The sequence below is a fragment of the Sapajus apella genome, unplaced genomic scaffold (genome assembly GCF_009761245.1).
Source record: "Sapajus apella isolate SASKATOON/1434 unplaced genomic scaffold, GSC_monkey_1.0 scaffold68, whole genome shotgun sequence".
NCBI classification, from domain to species: Eukaryota; Metazoa; Chordata; class Mammalia; order Primates; family Cebidae; genus Sapajus; species Sapajus apella.
The window spans coordinates 7,559,853-7,586,357 of record NW_022437008.1 but is presented as its reverse complement, the minus strand read 5'-3'; the positions used below and the strand labels follow the sequence as shown (position 1 = coordinate 7,586,357).

Below are 26,505 nucleotides of genomic sequence, written 5' to 3'. Positions count from 1 at the left end.
AGAAGCCAGTGGGGCTTTCAGGCAGAAGTATGAGAAGAAAGGGGCTCTGGCTCTTGGGTGACTCCCTCAGGCCAGCAGGGAAGAAGGCAGGTTAGAGTGAGGCCCAGCCCAACAGCCGAGGGGCAGCATTAGAGTGGGGACAGAGAGAAAGGGACATGCGAGAGCAGGACTCAAGGGCTGGTGGCTGGCTGGGTGCGGGCAGTGAGAGAGAAGCGGCCTCAGGATGACCAACCAGGCCTGTGTCTGGCAGATGCTTCCCCAGATAGGAGCACACCGGGAAGAGCAGGTGGGGATGAAGACGAGGAGGCAGGCCAGGGATAGGACACAGGCCTGAAGGCACCAGGGAGAGAAAACAGAGGTCACACAGGACCTTAAGAAGGAACAGCAAGGAAGCGGGGTGGAAAACAGCGCTGTTCCATGGGGAGATGTGCTCTGAAAGGTCACAGGAGGTGAGGCTCCCATGGGCCCCTGGCCAGCGCGCCTAACAGGGGAGGTAGAGGTGAAAGGGAGCTTCCACACAGACAAGGGCAGGATGGCTGGTGGCTCCGGAGAGCCTGGCCCAACCCCTGACACACATCCAATCCCTAACATACAAAACGTGAGGCTCAGAAATGGGAACTCCATAGCTATACAGAAACAAGGGAACCCTGAAAAATCCCAGAGAAAACAATGGAGATGAAACTGAAGATGGACGCCACAGCCTGAAATGTGCCAAGAGAGGGCAGCTAGAAAACAGCGGAGGGGTGGCTCCAGGGCTATGCCTTGCCCTGGTGGGACTGGAGTCACAAAGTGGCCTAGAAAAAGCTGCTGAAGCTGGGCCTGGTGGCTCGCACCTGCAATCCCAGCGCTTGGGGAAGCTGAGGCAGGAAGATCACTTGAGGCCAGGAGTTCAAGACCAGCCTGGGCAACATTGCAAGACCCCATCTCTATGAAACTCAATCAATCACTAAAATTATATTTAAAAAGAAGCAGTTTGAAACAGCTGATGAGCTGTCCAGTTAGACAACCAGAGGTGGAACAGCAGGGGGTTAACCCACCTGACCCAGGGAGCAATAGCAGAAATGAGTGCCCCTCCTCAGGCAGGACACACAGGCCCTGAGGGCAGAGAGGCAGGGCAGAGCAGGGTCCTGGAGAAAACCAGAAGAGGGGTTCCCACGAATCCAGGCTAGCCTCATATCCTGACCGTCCCCATCAGTCGGTACAGCAGCTGGTAGTCTGCCAGCCCGTTGGCCCTCCCTCTCCAGGCAGGGTGCACTAAACAGTAGCATCCCCCTGCCAGCCACAGGGAATCTCAGAGACCCCAAGAGGCAGCAAACAGCAGAGCCAGAGAAGCACCAAAGACAAGTGGGCGAGGAGATGGGGCTACAACACAAACCTCAAGACTAGATGCGCACGGTTACCCGCTTTCAGAGACACAGTCGGTGTCTCCCAGAACCCACGGAAGTTAACATTCAATTAATGCCATAAACTTAAAGCATGGGCCGGACCACAGGATGCACATCATGAAGAATGAATACATGGCGTAGAAGTCAGAGCCCCAAAAATCGCCCAGAATACAGCACTGAAAATGCTGAGATTGAAAGGGTGCAAATAAACTGAATCTGACACGGAGGAGACTTAAAACAGCATTTCCAGAGCAGCGATGCTGATGGCAGTGGGGCCCATCTAGACCAGCCACCGCATAGACTCTAGAGCAGGGAAGTGTGGCCCAAGCCTCTAGCTCTGCGGAGCAGGCAGGAGCCCTGCCTTCCCTGGGTGCCGCTGCAGCGCCCAAGCCCAGCTGCAGACCTGAGAATCTCTGTAAGGCCCCCACTAACCCCCACAGGCTCAGAAGTGCCTGCTCCCACTGCTGGCTTCAACCTACTGTGGGCACCCGCTTCAGAGGTATGGTCAGGGATGCACGCTCCATAGCACCATCAGGAGCCAGGGACAAGTGGGAGCCCTGCCCCTTCTGAGCTGGCGAGGCAGCAGCTCTCAGGGTGCTACTGCAAGCCATCCTCCCAAGTGCAAGACCCGGGTGTCTCTGCAGTCTGCACCCTTGGGGGCCTAGGAAGGCTCCCATGTTCCTGCAGGCTCACGGGTGTTTGCTCCAGCTACCTGGCCTCTCCCTGCTCCTGGCGCCTGCTCTAATCTCGGAGCAGGGTTGGGGCCAAGCCTGGGCACTGTCATGGGCTGGCTGGGAGTGTGCACGCTCAGGGCAGTGCTGATATGCCAGCACCCTGCTGCCTCAACCCCCCCAGACTTTGGGCACCCATGAGCACAGGAGGGGAAGCCGAGCGGGGCTAAGGGTGGCTCTGCACTGGCCTCCAGGTGCCCTTTGGTGTGAGCAGCCTGGATGCCATGGACCGAGCAGTGGGAGGCAGACAGGCTCCTGGGTGGAGGCACGCAGGTCCCTGGTGAGGCCCCACCTTCAGGTCAGGGAGGGCCTGAAGGCTGGGGACCAGGCTGTCCATCCATGAAACCGCAGTGGAAATTTATGGTGCCTTTTCCAGGCCCACCCATGGCCGCCCATGGACCAAATGGTACTCACTTTCTCCCTTCTGAGGCCCATAAAAGACCCGAGCTTAGCCAGAGCAGAGCAGATGGGATGACTAGCTGCAGAGAGGAGCTACCCTCTCTGCTGTTAGCTAGAGAAGTCAGAGGACCAGCAGCAGAGAGGAGCAGCCACTCCAGGGCCTCCTCTCTGCTAGGAGCTGGGCGGACATCAGGACAACCAGCTGCAGAGAAGAGCCACCCTCTCCAGGGCCTCCTCTTTGCTGAAAGCTACAGAGACAATCAGATGACCTGCCTGCAGAGAAGAGTAACCCGCTCCAGAGTCTCCTGTCTGCTGAGAACTGAACACTTGATGGGACAGGCTGCCTACAGAGAGGAGCTGCCCACTGTGGGTTTCCCCTGAGCTGTCCTAACATTCAGTAAAGCGCCTCATCATCTTGCTCACCCTCCACTTGTCTGTTTACCTTATTCTTCCTGGATGCAAGACAACAACTTGGGCAAAGGTACACTGGTACCACAGACATTTCCGGCCAGAAAAGCAACACCCCAAAGATCTTGTAACGATGTGGGACCTAACAGCAAAAATTATAACCTCCATTTTGGAAGCTACTGAAGCTCCCCAAACTGTTTGGGTCAGGGGGCTGTAACCCATAAAGGATTTTTGGACCTCTCCCTCTGCCTTTAGCCTCAGAGCAGAGCCCATAACTGCACCCACCTGACCAGCATTGATCCCAGCACACCCCACAGGTCTACTCCTCCCACCAGGATCCCAGCATATCCCACAGGTCCAGCTCCCTTCCCCCAGGATCCCAGCACATCCTCCAGGTCCACTCCTTCCCCCAGGATCCCAGCACATCCCACAGGTCCACATCCCCCCAGGTCCAACTCCCGCCCTCCCAGGATCCAAGCACACCCTGCATGGACATACGTCCACTACATAGTGTTTGCATCCTCTCTTTTGAGACAAGGATGGAAGGTCAACAACTAATACAAGAAAAAGAAAACGTAATCTTTATTTTCAGATAAAATTAATCTGGATATTCTCCAAAACGACAAGCTTTTCATAACATAATTCAAAAGGCAGATACCTGGGGAAGGTGGCGGTTTCTCGCGTAATGGAGGTTTCTCATCCTAGGAAAGAACGAACGTAAGAGGAGTCAGTGCAGAGCATTAGTGTTTTACAAAGTGGACACAGGCACCTAGGTCATTAGACAGCAGGTATACAAGCATGCTTTATTTCCTTCATTTTCACGCTGTTCTTAGTTTATTTTAGCTTGCAAAACTTTAATATCTTTGTGCTATCCTACAGAAATAAAAAAAGAAAAAAAACTTTAATATCTGCTATTTCTTTTTTCCTTTAAGACAGGGTCTTGCTCTGTCACCCAGGCTGGGGTGCGGCGGTGTGATGACGGCTTACTACAGCCTCCAGCTCCTGGGCTCACGCAATCCTCCCACCTCAGCCTCCCAAGTAGCTAGGATTACACATGGGCCATCACCCCTAATTTTGGTTTTTTTTTTTTAGCTTTTTTTTTTGGTAGAGATGGGGTCTCATTTATGTTGTCCAGGCTGGCCTTGAGCTCCTGGGCTCAAGGGATCCTCCTACCTTGGACTCCCAACATGCTGGGATCATACTGTTTCTTATACCTGAATTGTAGACCTTAAATGTCTTCTCCAGGGGGCTCTCTCAGGCTGTAAGGGAAGGCCCGCCTACGCTTTCTTCCTGCATTTCTGTACTGAGTTCAGTGACTGCCTTTACAGGTAGATCCCATGAGTGGCAGGCTCTGGGCTCACATTTAAAAGCATGTGCTAGGTAGGGCTGCAAGTGGTGTGTGGAGATGCCCACAGCAAACTCCAGCCAGGCCTCTTCTCACTGGGATGGGCAAAAAGGATCCCATCAATGGCGGGAAAGCACATTTGCAAAATGCTGAGAAAGAAACATTTATAAGATATTGCTTCTCAACCCCAAACCTAGAGGAAAGGGAGGCTGGGAACTTGTTAATTTTTCCTTACACATTGGTGTGATATTAAGTTTCTAATTTCTGCTGACAAAGCAGACAAGGTTATAAATTAACTCTCCTGAGAAATGTTTAAGTTCCCATGACATCGCACAATGAGAAACTTAAGTTAGAACTATTTCCATGTTTGCAAATTAGTTATTAAAATTCTCAGGCCAGGCCAGGCGCAGTGGCTCACGCCTGTAATCCCAGCACTTTAGGAGGCTAAGGCAGATGGGATCACCTGAGGTCAGGAGTGCGAGACCAGCCTGGCCAACATGGTGAAATCCCATCTCCATTAAAAACACAAAAATTAGCCTGGCGTGGTGGTGCGTGCCTGTGGTCCCAGCTACTCGGGAGGCTAAGGCAGGAGAATCGCTTGAATCCAGGAGGCAGAGGTTGCAGTGAGCCGAGATCGCACCACTGGACTCTAGCCTGGGAAACAGAGCGAGACTCTGTCTCAAAAAAAAAAAAAAAAAAAAAAAAAAAAAATCTCAGGCCAGCCCTGTCACATCATGCCTGCAATCCCAGTGCTTTGGGAAGCCAAGGCAGGAGGATCACTTGAGCCCAGGAGCTTGAGACCATCCTGGACAACATAACAAGACCCCATCTCTAAAAAAATGTTTTTTAATTAGCCAGGAGTGGTGGCATGTGCCTGTAGTCCCAGCTACTCAGGAAACTGAGGCAAAAGGATCACTTGAGCCCAGGAGATTGAGGCTGCAGTGAGCTATGATCACACTAATGCACTCCAGCCCGGGTGACAGAGGGAGATCCTGTCTTAAAAAACAACTTTTAAAAAAGATAAAATTATCTATTTGTTCTACATTCATTCTAATTATAAAGTAGTTTTTTGTTTTTGTTTTTGTTTTTTGAGACGGAGTCTTACTCTTGTTACCAAGCTGGAGTGCAGTGGCGCAATCTTGGCTCACTGCAATCTCCGCCTCCTGGGTTCAACTGATTCTTCTGCCTCAGCCTCCCGAGTAGCTGGGACCACAGGTACGTGCCACCACGCCCGGCTAATTTTTGTAATTTCAGTAGAGATGGGGTTTCACCATGTTAGCCAGGATGGTCTCAATCTTTTGACCTTATGATCCGCCTGCCTCTTTCTAATCCTTTTTTACTTTCATCATTAAACTATGGAAAATATTAATTTCCTCATGTTTTAAAAGTATTTAAGGCTGTGCACAGTGGCTCATGCCTGTAATCCCAGCACTTTGGGAGGTCGAGGTGGGTGGATCACTTGAGCTCAGGAGTTTGAGACCAGCCTAGGCAACATGGTGAAACCCCGTCTTTACCAAAAATACAAAAAATTAGCTGGGTGCGGTGACATGTATCTGTGATCCCAGCTTTCCAGGTGGCTGAGGTAGGAGGATTGCTTGAGCCTGGGAGACGGAGGCTGGAGTGAGCCGAGATTGTGCCACTGCACTCCAGCCTGGGTGACATAGTGAGACCACCTTCTGGAAAAAAAAAAAAAAAAGTATTTAAAAGAAATATTCAATAGGAAATAACTCTTAAAGGAAGATTTATATTCCTCCATAAAACACCAAAGTTGCTGGAAAATTATGATGAAAACTCTATTTATTGAGAAAAATCAGTTTAAAAAAAAAAAAAAAAAGATCTTACCTTTAAATTCAGAACAGAGTGTTTATCATCTGATTAAAAAAAGACAGAGAGAGAGACTTTTAAAGTAGATAATAAAATGTGACCACTCAGAAAAGTACAGTCACAGAAATTCACCTTCTACAGAGGAGCTCAACAAGGCCCGGGACAGGGATAAAATTCACAGGGTCACAAGGCAAGTGGGTCCCAGAGCCAGGTGGGGGCCTGACTCTAAATTGTCATCTCTCTCCCAGACCCATTCCTGAGCACCATCTGTGCTCACGTGACTGCAGAAAAAAGGCCAAACTCTTCAGTGGCTCCAAGCCTTTCCTGTGCCGGGCTCCTCCTCTCCTTCCGACACTCCTCCCCGCCACTCTCCCCATAGGTCTTGCCCACCCTTCCCAGACGGGACAATGCCAGACTCCTATCTGCCCACCCTCCCCATGTGCAGCATCCAACCTGGTCAGAAAAATGGTTGTTCCTTGAAGCAAACTATCTCAGCGATAGATAGGAAAACAAATCCTCATCTTCCACACATCTGCAATCCAGGTACCCTAGGAAGCAGGTGATCTTATACCCTAGTTTGCCTGTACACATTCATGGTAAAAAGCTGAACATCGAGTTGCTTTTTTTTTTTTTGAGATGGAGATTCACTGTGTCCCTCAGGTGGAGTGCAGTGGCACGATCTTGGCTCACTACAACCTCTGCCTCCCAGGTTTAAACGATTCTCCTGCCTCAGCCACCCAGTAGCTGGGATTACAGGTGTGCGCCATGACGCCTGGCAAATTTTTGTATTTTTATTAAAGTAAGGGTTTCTCCAAATTGGCCAGGCTGGTCTCGAACTCCTGACCTCAGATGATCCACCTGCCTCGGCCTCCCAAAATGTAGGGATTCCAGGCATGAGTCACTGTGCCTGGACCTGAGTTGCTTTTAACTTTCTACTTTTAATTTGCAGAGCAGAAATAACTGGCTGAAAATAAACTAGAAACATGCAAAAAATAGGGAAAAAAACCCTACAGAATTCAGACAACAGAAGAAAATGCTAGAGATACATACAAAATTCTAAATCTACTTCCTGGTTGGGTGCGGCAGCTCATCCCTGTAATCCCAGTGCCTTGGGAGGCTAAGGTGGGCGGATCACTTGAGGTCAGGAGTTCGAGACTAGCCTGGCCAACACTGTAAAACCCCATCTCTACTGAAAACACAAAAATAGCCAGGTGTGTTGGCACTTGCCTGTAATCCCAGCTACTTGGGAGGATGAGGCAGGAGAATCGCTTGAGCTTGGCAGGCAGAGGTTGCAGTGCGCCAACACTGTGCCACAACACTCCAGCATGGGCAACAGAGCAAGACACCATCTCAAAAAAAAAAATCTACTTCCTGATGTATTGAAAATACCAATACTTGAACAACTCATCACTGAAGAGCTCATTTTTGGCCAAAGTCATCTTGATCAACTGTTTTTAACCAAAATGCTTTCAGTCAAATGTTCACGGGCAGCCCAGACTACTCTCTTGTGTTGGACACCAGATGAAACGCTGCCTTGCCCTTATGAATTCAGCCTGATGAGCCCTCCACCCCCTGCCACCTTCCCTAATTGGCAGACAACCACCTCTACTGCCCACCTTAACAGTTTGCAATCTGTACCTCCTCCTCTGCAGCTGGGATGAAAGGGGAAAGGCCTATGGCTCTGTCATCTCTGGCACACGGCAGGTGCTGAACAAATTTACAGTGAGCACATGTTTAAAGTGACACAACAAGAAAAAATTCTATTCTTAAGAACACCTTTACAATAGTCTTGATTTGGTATCCCATAATGCTGCCTCAGACCTGACTGCTTTCATATTTAATGGAGTCTCCTATGTCTCCCTTAAATTCTTCACAAAATAAATCTGGGGGAGCAGGGGGGCTGCACGAAATAGAATGGCAAAATGTTGACAGTTGGCTGGGCACACTGGCACATGCCCATAAACCCAAGCACTTTGGGAGGCTAAGGCAGGCAGATGGGTTGAGCCCAGGAGTTTGAGCCCAGGCTGGGCAACAGAGCAAGACCCCATCTCTACCAAAAATACAAAAATTAGCCAGGTGTGGTGGAGCACACCTGTAGTCCCAACTACCTGGGAGGCAGCAGAATCACTTGAGCCTGGGCGGCTGAGGTTGCAGTGAGCCAAGATCACACCAGCGCACTTTCAAGCCTGGATGACAAAGAATGACCCTGCCCCCCCCCCGCCCTCCAAAAAAAATGTAGACAGCTATAGAAGCAGGGAGATACACAGGTTGGGAGTTCAGTTTACTAGTCTCTCTACTTTTGTGCACATTAAAAATGATCACAATATAAAGGTTTTGAAGGGCAATTCGTGTATTTTCCAAAGGAAATCATGCTATTTCATCTTAGTCATCAACTTTTCAGAAAAAGAGTCCTGTAACCCAGGCTGGAGTGCAGTGGTGGAATTCGAGTTTGGGGTTTGGGGTTTTTTAGAAGTATGCAGGGGCTTTTAATGCCTACCACAAAGCAGGCATCACTGCAGGAGCTGCAATCCCTCCCAACCACCACCTGTGCCCAGTGCATGTTACCAAGTGTGTAGGTGGCCACTGCCTCTCACCTCCAAATCCGCCTTCCCGGCCAGCTCATGTTATTGCAACACTTCCACCCAGCCAGTTGGCACCATGGCAGGCTTCCTCTGCAGGGCGCTGGAGAGACGCTAGAGGAGCCGGGGCTTTACTTTCTGATTCGAGCTTCCTCTGACTCTTCCTTCCTTGCATTAATTTCTTTTCTTAATTTCTATTTTTTAGAGTCTGAGGGTCTCACTCTATTACCCAGGCTGGATTCAAACTCCTGGGCTCAAGTAATCTTCCCGCCTTGGCCTCCCAAGTAGCTGGGATTAAAAATGGGATTACATGCCCAGATCCTTTCTTTCTCTTTCAATTTTTTTTTTGGGGGGGCGGGCAGCAACATGCGGTATCTGCCATGGTGGCTTCTCCTAGCCCCCTATCCCAGTGAGTTTCATTAGGGCTGCACCTCAGCAAACTTCTCAGCTACCTGGCAGGCCACAGCTACATCCCCTCCAGGAAGGTGTGGATCTTGGTTCTGGGTGAGGTTCCTCCAGAGCTGCTTTCTCCTGAAGGCTGACTTTGCGTCAGCCCTAGGGACAGTGTCTGCTCCCTTGAGCTGTTACTCGTGAATTCTTAAATATTCTCTTTACTCCTTAGTAGGCAATTCTGTTATTACTGGTTTTTTTTAGAGACAGGGTCTTACTCTGTCACCTAGACTGGAGTGCAGTGGTACTATCACAGCTCACTGCAGCCTTGACCTCCTTCCTAGGCTCAAGTGACCCTCCCATCTCAGCCTCCTGCACAGCTGGGACTACAGATGTGAGCCACCATGCCCAGCTCCCAAACTTGTTATAATTAATAGTTGTTTATAGCACACTTTCCCTTTTCAAGTCACTGTGTGTGTTCTGACTCCTGATTGGACCCTGACTAATGTATGCTACATCAGGCCACATAGTGCAGATGTCAGACAAGGGAGGAGAGAACCAAATTTGGGGACACAGGAAGACATTTAGCATGTGTTGTGATATCAAAGACAGGTAACAAAACAGTGTGTACTTTACATACATACACACTCTAAATTGTTAAGTTATTGTCTATGGGAGCACAATTAAGTATGTCTAGCTTTATGATGTGGTCTGGCTGTGTCCCCACCCACATCTCATCTTGAATGTAGCTCCCATAATTTCTACATATTGTGGGAGGGATCTGGTGGGAAATAACTGAATCATGGGGGTGGTTTCCCCCATACTATTCTTATGGTAGCGAATAAGTCTCACGAGATCTGATGGTTTTATAAGGGGAAACACCTTTCTTTTGGTCCTCATTCTCTCGTCTGCCGCTATGAAAGACGTCTTTCACCTTCTGCCATGATTGTGAGGCCTCCCCAGCCACGTGGAACTGTGAATCCATTAAACCTGTTTTTCTTTATAAGTCTTGGGTATATCTTTATCAGCAGCTTGACAACAGACTAATGCACTTTATATATTTATGTATTTTTTTTACGATGAGATAGTATTACTTTTTTAATTTTAAAAGGGATGTACTTTTTACATAACTCTACTATTTAAAAATTATGCCAGCTGACCAGCAGGTGTTTTCTGGCCCCAGGATTCTGAGGCTGGCATTCTGTTTTCCTTGAGAAATGATTTACATAAACGTTTCCCTGAGCCCGAGCAACTCTGGAGCTGCTGATAAAGCAGTTGTTGGCTGTCCACTTGATGCCTGGCTCTCATCACTTCTAAAACGTGGAAACTGAAAACGTTTCCCTACCTTTTGCTGTAACATGTTGAACTCTCTCATGTGATAAATCAAATGATACATATCCAGGCACTCATTCACCCCACAGACTTTTCCTGATGGGCCACTGTGGGCCAGGTCTTTCCCCAAGCACTGGGACTAGGGAGACCCTATCTCTATCCCTATCTCTATTGCTTAAGCCCAGAAGTTCAAGACCAGCCTGGCTAACACAGCAAAAAAAACCAAAAAACCCAGCACCTTGTACTTTAAAAACAACCTAGTATCCAGGAGCAATCGACTGTGAAATAACTTGTTTTCTTTTCTTTTTGAGATGGGGTTTCACTCTGTCACTAAGGCTGGAGTACAATGGCACTCATCTCAGCTCACTGCAGCCTCTGCCTCAAGGACCCAAGCAATCTTCCCACCTCAGCCTCCTGAGTACCTAGGACCACAGGCACAGGCCACCATGTCTGGCTACTTTTTTGTATTCTGGTAGAGATGGGATGTCCATTTTTTGCAGAGATAGAGTCTCACTATGTTGCCCAAGCTGGCCCCAAACTCCTAACTAAACTCAAGAGATCTACCCGCCTTGGACTCCCAAAGTGCTGGGATTATAAGTGTGAGCCATCACACCCAGCCTTGTTTTCTTGAGACAAGGTCTCATTCTATCACCCAGGCTGGAGTGCAATGGTGCAATCACAGCTCCATTCTGGGTTTAAGTGATCATCCCACCTAACCCTCCTAAGTAGCTGGGACTACAGGCGTGTACCACCTTGCCTGGCTATTTTTATTTTTACTTTTTGTTAAGACAAGGTTTCCCTGTGTTGCCCAGGCTACTTTCTTTTTTGAGACAGAGTCTTGCTCTGTCATCAGGTGGCAGGCTGGAGTGCAGTGGCGTGATCTCGGCCTCCCAGGTTCAATCAATTCTCCTGCCTCAGCCTCCTGAGTAGCTGGGCCCACATGCGTGCACCACCACACCCTGCTAATTTTTGTATTTTTTAGTAGAGACGGGGTTTCACCATGGTCTCAATCTCTTGACCTCGTGATCCGCCCACCTAAGCCTCCCAAAGTGCTGGGATTAAGGGCGTGAGCCACCATACCCGTACCCTCATTTTCAATAAAAAATAAATTTCAAGTATATTCCTAGTTGAAATCAGAGAGCTAAAGCATGAAGGGGCAATGGGTACATTTTTCTAAAAATAAGCAATATTCATTAGGAAAAAATGTTCTTATATTTTATAAAAATTGTGGCTTTTTCTTTTTTTACCTTTTTGTTGTGTCAGCTGTGGTGCAGGAGGTGAGCCTGGAAACCCATCTTGATCGGAAATACTTTCATCATCTTCACTGTCCACCCCATGTAACAATGGCACCTTTTTGTTATAAAAGACAAAGGACCGAAGAAGTGAGAAGGGTAACCTATATATATAGCATGTCCCCTAACAAGTTCCAACATCTTCTTTCACACCTTCCCCACTGGGAGTTCCCTCCATGGGCACTTCAGCTGCTTTCCTTAGTGACACACAAAAGGGCTACATCAGGTGGGGCTGGATGACACTTCCAGGCCCTCAGGAAAAGCTTAGGGGGGAAAGGCAACACCATTCAAGTTATGCTAAGGCCACTGAGAGCTCCACATACCAGCCATGTTGCCAAGACGGCTTCCCTTCCTCATCCCTGCCAGGGACCACCCGATACCACTCCACCCTGGTACTGACACCATGTTACTAGTTTCCTCCCATCCCTTCGAGATAAGCTGGAGCGCAGTGGTGTGATCACAGCTCACTGCAGCCTTGACTTCCCAGGTGCAAGCGATCCTCCCACCTCAGCCTCCAGAGTAGCTGGGACCGCAGGCATGCAACACCACAGCCAGCTAATTTATTTATATTTTTTTTGTAGAGACAAGGTCTCCTTACGTTGCCCAGGTCGGTCTCAAATTCCTGGGCCCATGCGATCCTCCTGCCTCAGCCTCCCAAAGTGCTGGGATTACAGGCATGAGCACAGCACCTGGCCCATGTTAGTAATTTTTATGCAGGACGAGAACTGCTGACCTACCCTGGGAGGACTCTCATCAAAGCCTGCAATGTTCACCAATTACATAAGTCCACTGTAAACTTAATTTACTGATGGACTCCCCTCTACTGTTCCAGAGTAGCTCATATATAGGTAACCATTCATATTAGCTATACAGGAGCAACTGACAAAATCAGCAAACTGATTTTGTTTCATCCCAACATGGCAGGGCCACAGAGTTGTCCTTTAGAGAGGCCCATGGGCCAGGAATGGGACCTGCCATTGATGAGGAGACATTTCCATTGGCAGGAACCTGGGGGTAGGGACAGGGGTTGCCTAAGAGGAAGAAAAAGAACAGTGAAGCAGGTCTTTTTTTTTTTTTAACACACGGTCTCACTCTGTCACCCGGGCTGGAGTGCAATGATGTAATCATGGCTCGCAGCAGCCTCTACCTCCTGGGCTCAACCAATCCTCCACCTCAGCCTCCCAAGTAGCTAGGACCACCATGTCCAGCTAATTTTTAAATTTTTTGTAGAGATAGGGTCTTGCTATGTTGAACAGGCTGGTCTTAAACTTCTGGCCTCAAGCAGTCCTCCTGCCTCGGCCTCCCAAAGGGCTGGGATTACAGGCATGAGCCACCGCACCTGGCCTGAAGCAAGTGCTATGTGGTAAACTGTGACTGGAGCTGTCTGGGTGGGCTGCCCTTCAACTCTCCTGATTCTTCAGTAAAATCCTCCTTTTGTGATTAGCCTGGCTTAGCTGGGCTGCACTGCAGGCAATGGAAAGTCTGTCCCTGGGGCTGACAAGAAGGTGGCGGCAGGGAACAGCAAGACACCCTTGAGAAGGGGCACTTCACAGTAAGAGCTAAGGGTGCTAGGTCCACCTGCCTCTGTGGACACAATTCCAAGGTGACCTGGCTCCGGAGGAGCAGACAGATCTCCCAAGCTACTCATCATTTGAAGAAAGAAAAAGTAAATGGACCCATACTTTTTTTTTTTTTTAGATAGAGACGGGGTCTCACTATGGTGTCCAGGCCAGTCTTGAACTCCTGTCCTCAAATGATGGCCTCCCACCTCAGCCTCCCAAAGTGCTGGGACTACAGGCAAGAGCCACCGCGCACAGCTAACCTCGGGCTTTTTTATCTCCCAGGAACAAACTGCCTGTGCAACCTGTCAAAAATATATCAAGCGGCTCACTGTTCTCAAGGAGATGTGAAATGGCTAAAGGTGACTTAAAAAGCATCAGGAAGATGCCCAATATGGACAACTGTTTGAAAGTATCTACTGTCAATCTAAAGCTGATGGTACATATGCCCTATGACCATACACACACCATTCCTCAGTATACGCCCACCAGAAACACACAAATATGTATATCAAGGGACACATCCCCAAATGTCCACAGCAGCACTATTCCTAAGAGCCCCAAACTGGAAACAATTAAGTCTCTGTCATCAGTAAAACGAGTAACTGAATAGCAGTTGTACAATAAAATACACAGAAATGAGAATGAATCAGCCCCTGCTGTATACAGTAACTGAAGACTCCAAAACTCCTAACAGTGCATACCGTTCAATAAAATTCATGTAAATTTTCAGAACAGGTAAAGCCAATCTCAGGTTATTTTTAAAGATAAAAGCTAATCTTGGCAATGATTAACTCTGTGGGAAATAGTGACTAAGAAGAAGGGGGATTTCTAGGGTCCAAGTAATTTTTTCCTTAACCTGAGTGGCGGCTAGTTTTTGAAAATTTATTGAAATGTATACTTAGATTTATTCACCCCTTGTACATATTTTATATACCAATAAATAAGTCTATTAAAAACATACCTTTGTAAAAAATTTGTGATGCCTTCTATAAATATACTTTAAAAGGCCTGGCTGGACGCAATGGCTCACACGCCGGTAATCTCAACACTTTGGGTGGATCACCTGAGGTCTGAAGTTTGAGACCAGTCTGACCAACACGGTGAAACCCCATCTCTACTAAAAATACAAAAATTTGCCGGGTGTGGCGGTGGGTGCCTGTAGTTCCAGCTACTTGGGAGGTGAGGCAGGACAATCACTTGAACCCAGAGGCGGAGGCTGCAGTGAAACAAGGTTGCACCACTGCACTCCAGCCTGGGCGACAGAGCGAGACTCTGTCTCAAAACAAACAAATAAAACTATAATACAACAGTACTATAGTTATTTACTTAAACTTGTAGTAAAAGAATAAAAACACAAACTTCCAGCATGCACTCCAAATCCAAGAAAAGATGGGTTTCCAAGTGGGGTTGGGAGAAAACCTGACATCAACCCCAGTAGTAACACTGTATTATCTATTATTTTCTACTTTTCACATTTAAAAATTTTCCTACTACACATGGCTCCTAGAGCCACCCTAACAGACTTGCCTTAAAAAAACCAAAATATTTGTCCTTCTAACAAGGAAAGAGTCTCTGTAGGTCACTGTATCGCTTTCTTCCAAGGGAAATACAGTAGCAAGCTTTCCCTCTAGAAAAGTGGGGTGATATAACTCTATCAGTAGCATCGGTGAAAAATAACCAGCCGGCAAGTGTACAGGTAGGAGCAGTGGGCCTGACTCTGAGCCCAGGAGAGCCCGGCAGTAGCACCTCCCTCCTTGGGGCTCTGGGCAATGTCTGCCTATTCCAGAGCTCCTTGCTATGAGAAACCTAATTCTACATGTGAAAGTCTGTATATGCTGGAAAATGATGGTGAGTTCATGAAACAACCACATAAGGATCCTTCAAAATAAACTCCCTAAGACCATTTAAAATGTATTTTAGGGCCAGGTGTGTTAAGACCAGTCTGGCTGACATAGCAAGACCCTGTCCCTTTGGGGGTGGGGGGTGTGGAAAAGCCAGGTACGGTACCACGTGCCTGTAGCCCCAGGTACTCAGGAGGCTCAGGTGGGAGAATTGCTTGAGCCTAGGAGGAGGTAGTTATAGTGAGCTATGATCGTGCCATTGCACTCCAGCCTGGAGACAGTGAGACCCCCCAATCGCGATTTTTTTTAAAGAAGTCTTTTAATGTAGTAGAGGCTAATCAATATACATATAATCAATAATGGTGTGGCTTAATGCTGCCAGTCTGTATGTATAGACACTATGAATAACACATTATAATGATGGTGAAAAAAGAAAAGGGGCTGGGTACGGCGGCTCGCGCCTATAATCCCGGTACTTTGAAAGGCTGAGGCAGGTGAGTCGCTTGAGGTCAGGAGTTCAAGACCAGCCTGGGCAACATGGGGAAACCCTGTCTCTACAAAAAATACAAAAATTAGCCAGGCATGGTGGTGCGTGTCTATAGCCCCAGCTACTTGGGAGGCTGAAGTGGGAGGATCGCTTGAGTCCAGGAGGTTGAGGCTGCAGTGAGCCAAAATTGTACCACTGTACTCCGGCCTGGGGGACTGAGTCAGACCCTGTCTCAAAAAAAAAAATAAATAAAGATAAAGGAAAAAGAGAAATGGTGCTCTATCTTGCCATGAAAGAAATATCATCTAGTTTCCAAAACCCTGGGAGCAGTTTAAAAATCGGGATTTGCAGAGCAGCTGGCAGTGGAGAAGTGTGTTTCCCTGAATCCCTCTGCATGTGGTTCCCTGATGTGTGACAGGGCAATGAAGGGAACTCCTCACCGAGTCAGCTAAGATCAATGCACACAGGAGTTGGAAACAGAGGCGCGCACAGGTATGTCAGCTCCCACTGAGAGACGCATGGCGATATTCCCCGTCAGGCACGAATTGAAAGAAAGGATGTGGCGTGCAAAATGATACCACAAAGTGACTGGAAATTTAGCTTCCGGGGTGGAAGAAAAGAGCAAGATTGCTAAGCTTTGAATGGAAGTCCACATTAAGAATGTAAAGATGTTCATCTTCGTTTTTGCAGGGTAAAGAAGTTTATGTTTTAATCTAACCAGAGAGAAATGAGGCTGGACACGTTTAAAAAATAAGCCCCAAAGCAAATGCTATCAAATGTGGAACAGCGAGAAGAAATCCTTAGCAATGCACTAATTTACCAAAACTTAACGTCAGGGTGAGGGTCAAGAAGGAAGCTGGGACCATGGAAAACACCTGATTTCTGTGTGGCACAGCATACACGTCATCGCCGTGGCCTCCTTCATCCTTCTGGGCACCGACATACCCCAACTCCTTGCAGCCGGATGACAGCTGAGTTTCAGTGTCCTCTTCTTCCCCATAGTCCAGCGTTTCAAAGGATGGCAAAGATCTTCTTCCCATTTCATTCTGCCAATTTGGTCTGTATTAGAACATTCACAAAGAAAAAACCACTTAACACTTGACATTGATATATATACCCATATCAAACGCACCGCCTCCAAGTCCTTACCATAAACGTGTGATAGTACAAAGTACACAGAAGCTACAATATGACATTTTCCACCATACATCCCTTTGTACACTCAGTATACCCTTCTCGTTTCTGTTTTTAGAGTTACTCCATACATATGCAATTTGCCTTGTTATAAATAAGAAGTTTTTCTTTTTTGAAATAGGGTCTCACTCTGTCTCCCAGGCTGGAGTGCAGTGGTGCAATCACAGTTCACTGCAGCCTCAACCTCACTGGGCTCAGGTGATCCTCCTACCTCAGCCTCCCAAGTACTGTAGCTGGAGCTAACCATGCCCAGCTAATTTTTGTATTTTTTGTAGAGACAGGGTTTCACCATGTTGTCCATGCTGGTCTCAAACTCCTTGGCTCAAGTGATCTGCCCACCTCAGCCTCCTAAAGTGCTAGGATTACAGGCATGAGCCACTGGGCCCAGCCTGTTATTATTATTATTATTTGAGATGGAGTCTCACTCTCACCCAGGCTGGAGTACAGTGGCGCAATCTTGGCCCACTGCAACCTCCACCTCCTGGGTTCAAGCGATTCTCCTGCCTCAGCCTCCTGAATAGCTGGAATTACAGGTGCATGTGACCACGCCTGGCTAATTTTTGTATTTTTAGTAGAGATGGGGTTTCACCATGTTGACCAGGCTGGTCTCGAACTCCTGACCTCAGGTGATCTGCCCGCCTTGAGCTCTTTCTAGATGATTCCTGTACATCCTAAGCTCTCCCCTCAACACTCTCTTCCTTAGGAGGAAATCTTCCTCACCCCCAGCCTTGTGTCAGCTCAAACACAGGACAAGCAACAAAGGAGATGATGATGAAGAAAAAGGCTTAACCACAACTGCCAAGTAGGTCAAATTAGTGTGAATGTCCAGAGATACCTGAGAGAGGTGAAGAGGGTCCGCTCTCACTGTTCAGGTTGCTGCACGAAGAAACTTACAAAGGGCTGGAAACAACGCTGAATTCATTAGCTCTGTGCCACCGTGAAAATGGCCAGGACCCATACAAGTCAAATCTAACAAGATCCACTCTTGTTACATTGCCTCTTGTTAGAACAGACCCCAGAGCAATTAGGTTGTTGGACAGTGTCCAACCTGGGTTTTATTGGTGATAAAAACCCAGCAACTAAGGCTAGTCATAAATACGTGTATGAGCACCCATGCACCCACACAGGTATATACGCACACACATGTATATATGCACACACATATAGGGACCAGGCTGAGCTGCCCCTCTTCCACCCTGAGAGGAAGCAGAGCCGGCGATCTGGTCCCCACCGAGGCCTTAGCTCTGAGGTGGTGGCGTAGGGCTCGATGAAGCTGTCCTGTTCAACACTGCTCACGTCACTCTCAGACCGGGATCTCTGGCGAGGCTGAGGAATGGCAACCGTCTGCCCAGTCAATGTTGTCGCCAGGATGGCTGCTGCCAGAGCAGATCTGCGGACAAAAACATCCCACGGAGATGGTGAGACATGAACACCCCAGGTGAAGGCTGAACAAGTACACGCAGGCTTACCTTCTGCTGGACAATGTCGACTGAGCACTTACTCTGCACCCATCATCTACCGCAGGCCATCAGACAATCTCATTCGATTCTCACACAACAGTATGACCACATATTATTGCCATCCCATTTTCCATAGAAATTAAATGACTTGTAAAGATTTCCTAGCCAAAAGGAGGTAGAGCCGGGCCTCTTATCAAGGCAGAGCCAAAAGCCTACATTCAAGAAGTTCTCTTATTAGAATGGAAGATCAGAATGGGGGAAAAAAAAGAGATCTAGAAAGACATAAAAGATTTAAAAGGGACTTTAAAAATGCTTGCAAATTACTCAGGAATACTTTACAGGTAGGTTAGAGTCAACGGATATAGCTCTGCCTAAAAAAGTAAAACAAAAGACCCCTGTCCCAGCTCGCTGCCTAGGAAAATGTCCAGGTCATAGCACAGGGAGGAGGAACGGGGGAGCCAGGAAGACTCCCTGAGTTGTAGAGATGGAGCTGAGAGTCAGGGACACCAAGGCAGAGAAACCTGCGGGAGTGCCGGAGAGGAGAGAACTGCAGAGAGAACCGGGAGATCTGGAGGAGGTCACGGAGTTTCCGCGGAATACTGCACAGCACACAAGTGCGAGGAAATCACCCGACAGTGGAGGAGGAACCATCCACCAGGATCAGAGGAGCAGTGCCAGGTGCTTACACACAGCCCAGGACAGTAGCTGCTCCCACCGGGCAGACTGGAGAAACCTATCATTCACGAGATGCTGGGTGCAGCACTCAGAAAGGTCTGGCCCCAGTGTTGGGGAATAATTAGACCTGGCTGCACACCGCTCCATGCCCACCTAACAAATCGTAAAAGAAAGACCTGAAAGATCTAACTGTTTCCAAGCAATTGAACTGCATCCCAGAACAAAGGTCAAGACGTTTTTAGGAATACAAAACTATCCAGCTCTCAAGGTAAAATTCACAAGATCTTGTATCCACTTAGATAAGCAGGTAGGCAAAGAGACAGCAAACCATCATCTAAAATGAAGGCAACCATCAACTGAAACCCACTAAGAACTGAACACACATGTAGAATTGGCAGAAAAGCGCATTCAGATAGTTATTACAGCTGTATTTCTTACGTTCAAAAAGCCAAGTAAGACATGGAAGATTGTAAAAAATCCCAACTTCATGAGATAAAAATGACAGCATCAGAGATAGAAAGTATCCTGGATGCGATTAACAGATTATATATTGTAGAAGATCAGTAAAATTAAAGGCAAAGACAACAGAAAATTACCAAAATAAAATGGAGTTGGAAAAAAAAAAGTTTTTAAGAGGATCAATGAGATATGGGATTAAAAAAACACCGTTTTTTATACTTTGGGTTTGGGGGGGTGGGGATTGAGATGATCTCACTCTGTTGCCCAGGTTGGAGTGCAGTGGCGCGGTCACAGCTCAGCATAGCCTCAACCTCCTGGGCTCAAGTGATCCTCCCGCCTCAGCCTCTCGAATAGCTGGGACTATAGGCACACGTCATCACATCTGGCTAATTTTTATATTTTTTGTAGGGATGGGGTCTCGCTATGTTCTCCAGGCTGGTCTGGGACTCCTGGGCTCAAGTAATCCTCCTGCCTCAGGCTCCAAAAGTGTTGGGTTTACAGGCATAAGCCACCACGCCTGGCTGCTGTTTTGTTTTAAATCACTGCATTTTGGTGTAATTGTTACACAGCAATAAATAACTAATAGCCTCATCATCAAATGGTGCTGGAAAAATCAAAACGCCATATGCCAAAAAAACTCCACAGATCTATACCTCACACACTGATATGGTTTGGCTCTGTGCCCCTACCCAAATCTCATCTCGAATCGTAATCCACAAGTGTTGAGGAAGGACGTGATTGGATTATGGGGGCAGTTTCTCCCATCCTGTTCTTGTGATAGTGGGTGAACTCTCACAAGAGCTGAGGTTTTATAAATGGTAGTTTCTTCTCAGCTCTCACACGCTCGCTCTCTCTCACCTGCCACCGTGTAAGACGTGCCTGCTTCCCTTCCGCCATGATTGTACGTTTCCTGAGGACTCCCCAGCCATGCAGAACTGCGAGTCAATTAAATCTCCTTTGCTTATAAATTACCGTCTCAGGTAGTATCTTTATAGCAGTGTGAGAACAGACTAATACACATACCATTTACAATAATTAACTGTGAATAGATTAGAGACCTAAATGTAAAGCCTAAAACCATAACACTTCTAGAAGAAAATATAAGAGAAAACCTTTGTGACCTTAGGTTACATAAAGATGTCTCGCCGGGCGTGGTGGCTCACGCCTGTAATCCAGGCACTTTGGAGGCCAAGGGGGACGGATCACCTGAGGTCAGGAGTTCAAGACCAGCCTGACCAACATGGTGAAACCTCGTCTTTATAAAAAAGAAAAAAAAAAAAAAAAAAAAAGATTTCTTCAACATGAGATACTGAAAGCACGATCCATAAAAGAAAAAATTGTAAGCTGGACTTCATAAAAATTAAGAACTTCTGCTGTTTGAAAGCCACTGTTTAAGAGAATGAAAAGACAAGCAAATCACATATTTGGTAACAGACTTGTATTCATACTATATAACGAACCCGCAGAATGCAATCATGGAAAACAAAAAAAGCTGGGACTGTGATGTCCCCAGGAAGCCCCCAGTCTTCACCCAGGTCTCTGCTTACATCTCCTGGATAGAAAATGTCATTGTCTCCAATTGAACATGTTCCTGTGTCCAACGGCCTTCCCAAGATGGTTCTTAGATCTACAACAGGACTTGTGATCAACAAGGAATGCACAAATTTGTAAATGGGCAAAGGATGTGAACAGATGCTTCACTGAAAAAAACTGCAAAGCTGACAAACACATGAAAAGATACTCAATACTATTAGCTATTAGAGAAATGCAAAATAAGGCCAGGCGTGATATCTCACGCCTGTAATCCCAGCAATTTGGAAGGCTGAGGCAGGTGGATCACTTAAGGTCAGCAGTTGGAGACCATCCTGGCCAGCATGGAGAAACCCCATCTCTAAAAATATAAAAAATAGCTGAGTATGGTGGTATGTGCCTGTAATCCCAGCTACTCAGGAGGCTGAAGCACAAGAAGCACTTGAATCTGGGAGGCGGAGGTGGCAGTGAGCTGAGATTGCTCCACTGCGCTCCAGTGTGGGTAACAGACTGAGACTCTGTCTCAAAAATAAGAGACTCCATCTCAAAAAAAGAAAAAGAGCCGGGCGCGGTGGCTCAAGCCTGTAATCCCAGCACTTTGGGAGGCCGAGGCGGGTGGATCACGAGGTCAAGAGATCGAGACCATCCTGGTCAACACACGGTGAAACCCCGTCTCTACTAAAAATACAAAAAATTAAGCTGGGCATGGTGGCACATGCCTGTAATCCCAGCTACTCAGGAGGCTGAGGCAGGAGAATTGCCTGAACCCAGGAGGCGGAGGTTGCGGTGAGCCGAGATCGCGCCATTGCACTCCAGCCTGGGTAACAAGAGCGAAACTCCGTCCCAAAAAAAAAAAAAAAAAAGAATTAAAAGAAAAAGAAAAAAAACAAAAATAAAAAAACCACACTGAAATACTACCACACACCCGTTAAACATCCAAAATTTTAAAAACCGACCAAGATAACCCCTCATGCTCTTCTGTTCTAAACCGGGCCTATCAGAATGGCTCCCACAAAGGAGGGCAGCAGGAAGGATTGTTCTGTCATCAACAAGGTTGTAACCGGAAAGTACCCTATCAGCACTCACGAGCACATCTATGGAGTGTGCTTTAAGACACTGTCCCTGGCACACACAAAGAGATCTGGAAATTTCCCATGAAAGGGCTGGGATCTCCAGATGTGTGCATTGACACTGAGCTCCACAAAGCTGTCTCAGACAAAGGAGCAAGGAATATCCCGCACTCTATCTGTGCACCACTGTCCAGAAAGCATTATGAAGATGAAGACTGAGCAAAAAAGCGCCATACACTGCTCACCTATGTACCTGCCACGACTTTCAAACATCTACACTCAGTGTGGATGAAAACTAACCACTGACTGTCCAAGTTATAAAAGACCACACACACACACACACACACACACACTCACATGTGTGCACACGAACACACACACACACACACAGAGGCACTCACACGTGTGCACACGAACAAACGCAAACACAGAGAGGCACTCACACGTGTGCACACGAACAAACACACAGTGACCAAGCCAAGTGCTGATGAGGATATGAAGCAGCTGGACTCATATACTGTTGGTGGGAACATAAATGGGACAACAACCTTGGAAAACAGTTTGACAGTTTCTTAATAAATTAAATACCCACCTAGTATAAGGCCCAGCTATAGCTATTTACCCAAGAGAAATGAAATTATATATCCAAACATTTGTGTATACTTTTTTTAAAAATTTATTTATAGAGATGGGGTTTCACCATTTTGGCCAGGCTGGTCTTGAACTCCTGACCTCAGGTGATCCGCCCACCTCGGCCTCCCAAAGTGCTGGGATGACAGGTGTGAGCCCCACGTCCGGCCTGTGTAAATTTTTTTTTAAGAGATGGAGTCTCGCTTTGTTGCCCAGGCTAGAATGCAGTGGCGCGCTCACTGCAAACTCTGCCTTCTGAGTTCAAGTGATTCTTGTCAATCAGCCTCCCCAGTAGCTGGGACTCCAGGAATGCATCTCCACACCCAGTTAATTTTTGTATTGTTAGTGGAGAGGGGGTTTTGCTGTGTTGGCAAGGCTGGTCTTAAACTCCAATTTGCCTCCCAAATTGCTGGGATTACAGGTGTGAGCCACCACACGCAGCCACTGTGTAAATGTTCATAGCAGCCTTATTCTAGTAACCAAAATTACAAACAAACCAAATATCCATCAACAGGTGAATGGATAAACAAACTGCAGCATTTTCATGATGAAATATTCCTCAATAAGGAAAAGGATGGATTATTGATTTTCAGAACATGCGTGAATTGGAATAATCATGCTGAGTGAAAGAAGGCAGCGAATTTTATGTAATTCCACTTACATAAAAGTGGAATTACAGGAGCATGGGCAGGAGCATGGAAGGTGGCAGAGAGGGGCAGGGGGAAGGAATTACAAAGAAGCATGAAGACTCTTGTCAGAATGATAGATACATTTATTATCTTTTTTTCTTTTTCAGGAGCTACCCTATTATCTTTTTAAAACAAATTTTCTAGGGCCGGGCACAGTGGCTCATGCTTGTAATCCCAGCATTTTGGGAGGTCGAGGCAGGCAGATCACGAGGTCAAGAGTTTGAGACCATCCTGGCCGATGTGGTGAAACTTCATCTCTACTAAAAACACAAAAATTAGCTGGGTGTGGCGGCTTCTGCCTGTAATCCCAGCTACTTGGGAGGCTGAGGCAAGAGAATCGCTTGAACACAGGAGGCAGAGGTTGCAATGAGCCAAGATCATGCCACTGTACTCTAGCCTGGTGACAAAGCAAGACTCCATCTCAAAAAAAAAAAATTTTTATTTTAGAGGCAGGGAGGGCCTCACTGTTGCTCAGGCTGCAGTGCAGTGACACAATCATTGCTCACTGCAGCCTTGATCTCTTGGGTTCAAGTGATTCTCCCGCCTTAGCCTCCTCAGTATCTGGGATTGCAGGCATGTGCCACCATGCTCAGTACATTTACTTTCTTTTTTTGTATAAATAAGCTTTTGTTATGTTGCCCAGGCTGATCTTGTACTGGGCACATGCAATCCTCTGGCCTCAGTCTCCCAGGATCAGGTTAGCCCAAGAATTCAAGAACAACTTAGGCAACCCATCACTGCAAAAAATTTAAAAAATTAGCCAGGGATGGTGGTGTGCCTGTAGTCCCAGCTACTCAGGAGGCTGAGACAGGAGGATTGCTTGATGCTAAGGAGTTGAGGCTGCAGTGAGTCACATTTGCAACAATGCACTCCAGCCTGGGCAACAAAATGAGACCCTGTCTCAAAAAAAATCTTTTGTTTTGGCCAGGCCCGGCGGCTCACATCTGTAATCGCAGCATTTTGGGAGGCAGAGGCATATGGATTGTTTGAGCCCAGAAGTCCAGCTTGGGCAACATGGCAAAACCCTAACTCTACAAAAAATACAAAAATTAGCTGGGCATGGTGGTGCCTGCCTGTAGTCCCAGCTACCCAGGAGGCTGAAATAGGAGGACTGATTGAGCCTGGGAGGCAGGGGTTGCAGTGAGCCATGATTGCACCATTGCACTCCAGCCAGGGCAACAGAGCAAGATCCTGCCTTGAAAAACAAAATTAAAAAAAAAAGGAAAATTGTCCAGGTACGTTGTCTCACACCTGTAATCCCAGCACTTTGGGAGATTGAGGCGGGTGGATCACTTGAGGTCAAGAGTTCGAGACCAGCCTGGCCAACATGGTGAAACCTCATCTCTACAAAAAATACAAAAATTAGCTGGGCATGGTGTCAGGCACCTGTAATCTGAGCTAATTGGGAGGCTGAGGCAGGAGAATCACTTAAATCCGGGAGGTGGAGGTTGCAGTGAGCAGAGATCACACCACTGCACTCCAACCTGGGTGACAGAGCAAGACTCCATCTCGGAAAAAAAAAAAAAAAGAAAATTATGTGTATAATTCAAAATTCCCTGTTAACCTAATACTTGGGCATTAATGCTTTATATTTTTAAAAATACTGATCACATTCAATCATGAAATGTGAGAACTTCATGCACCCGAAAGGGATAGACCTCAAGTCAGTCCATTATCCTCAGAGACACCATCATCAGTGCATCATTATGGAATCGTGGTAAATGTTTGGAAGGACGTGACTCTAACCACCCTACCTGTAATTTTCTGGGCATTTTGAGCAGTTCCAGGATCTAGGACTTGGGGGCCGAGCACAGGGGTGACCTCGGTGCCTGCTCATGTGAGACTCACCTTGGTCTCTCGGGGGACGGGTTGGGGCTGCGGGGAGGAGGTGTGCGGGGCACAGCTGCCTTCGGAGCAATGCTGGCTGCAGGTAAAAGGCCATGGATGATGTGTTTCTGCACAAATGAAATCCAACAGAAGTCACTGGGTTGGGTCACTGGATCACCTGAGTCTTGTCACCAACTCCCTCCCCTGGGCCTGCAAGGGAACACCTGCATTGGCCACCCATGGATCCAAACCCATCAGAAGCCCACTCCTCCCTGCCATCCCGTCTCCATCAGGCCAGACAAGTGCACACAGCCAGGGAGCACCATGACAGCTGCTCACTGTGGAACCTTCTTGTCCTTCCCTCCTCAGAGCTTCCCTGGCTGTCCCCAAGAGTCACCCTCTAGCTCTCCCACATGTCCCACAGCACTGTCCCCAGTGATGTCTCATGTGACTCCCCCTGCAGAGCAGGGTGACTTCCTGAGAAACAGGTGACTTCCTTTTTTTGCTTTGTTTTGTTTTTGAGACGGGGTCTTGCTCTGTTGCCCAGAGTGGAGTGCAGTGGTACAATCACAGCTCACCGCAGCCTCAAACTCTGGGCTCGAGAAATCCTCCCGCCTCAGCTGTGCAAGTAGATGGGACTACGGATGTTCACCACTATGCCTAGCTAATTTTTGTATTTTTTGTAGAGATGGGATCTCGCTATGTTGCCCAGGCTGGTCTCACACTCCTGGCTTCAAGTGATCCTCCCACCTCAGCCTCCCAAAGTGTTGGGATCACAGGCATGAGGCACCACACCTGGCCAACTCTCTTATCTATATCAATCCTAGAGCACATTGTCTCACACCTCAAAGGGACTTAATATAAGATTTTAGGTGGCTTATCTCCAAGGTGAGTAATGAAAACTAGCTCCTACACACAATCAAAGTCAGAGAACCCCACTTTAGGTAACTGGGAGTCTCTGGGAAGTTTCTGGGTCTAGTCCAATCATTTTCTTGGCAGGAACCATTCATTCCCACCTACTAGAGGCAGAACACCATGACAGCAATGAAGACACCTTGTCCTCATCCCCGAGGTGGTGAGTAGAGAGGAAAAACACCAAATAGTTATTACAGAACATAGAATTATGGAATGAGCTGGGAGAAAGGCTCTCTCACTAAAAATGAAAAAAATAAAAAGAGCATCAGTGAGATGTGGGAGAAAAACACTAACATTTTCTGTTTGGAGCCAGTAATTGGCACAAGGTGCTGGGGTGGCGCAGGCAGGGAAGCACTCCTCCAGGTCTGGGGCCAGCCTGGGAACTGTCAAATGCTTTCCTTTGAGAAAAGCACACAGGCATTTAGACTGGGCTTTCAAAGATGCCCACTGGTCCCACATTTGGAAACATTATGGAACAGCA

General features: G+C 47.4%; 1 protein-coding gene across 4 annotated transcripts in view; it reads right to left on the bottom strand.

Moving 5' to 3' along the window:
* CEP89 (centrosomal protein 89) overlaps positions 1-26,505 on the bottom strand; it is a 75,291-nt gene that overhangs the window by 44,523 nt on the left and 4,263 nt on the right. For 2 of the 4 annotated variants that reach the window (XM_032249140.1, XM_032249141.1), the window contains exons 2-7: positions 25,131-25,237; positions 18,001-18,159; positions 16,451-16,634; positions 11,641-11,743; positions 6,111-6,139; positions 3,582-3,624 (exon numbers count right to left, since the gene is read on the bottom strand). In XM_032249140.1, coding sequence (XP_032105031.1) covers positions 3,582-3,624; positions 6,111-6,139; positions 11,641-11,743; positions 16,451-16,634; positions 18,001-18,159; positions 25,131-25,237 — 625 coding nt within the window. Of the gene's footprint in view, positions 1-3,581; positions 3,625-6,110; positions 6,140-11,640; positions 11,744-16,450; positions 16,635-17,930; positions 18,160-25,130; positions 25,238-26,505 lie in introns of those variants that run through there. The other 2 variants (XM_032249143.1, XM_032249142.1) reach the window with 2 other exon arrangements.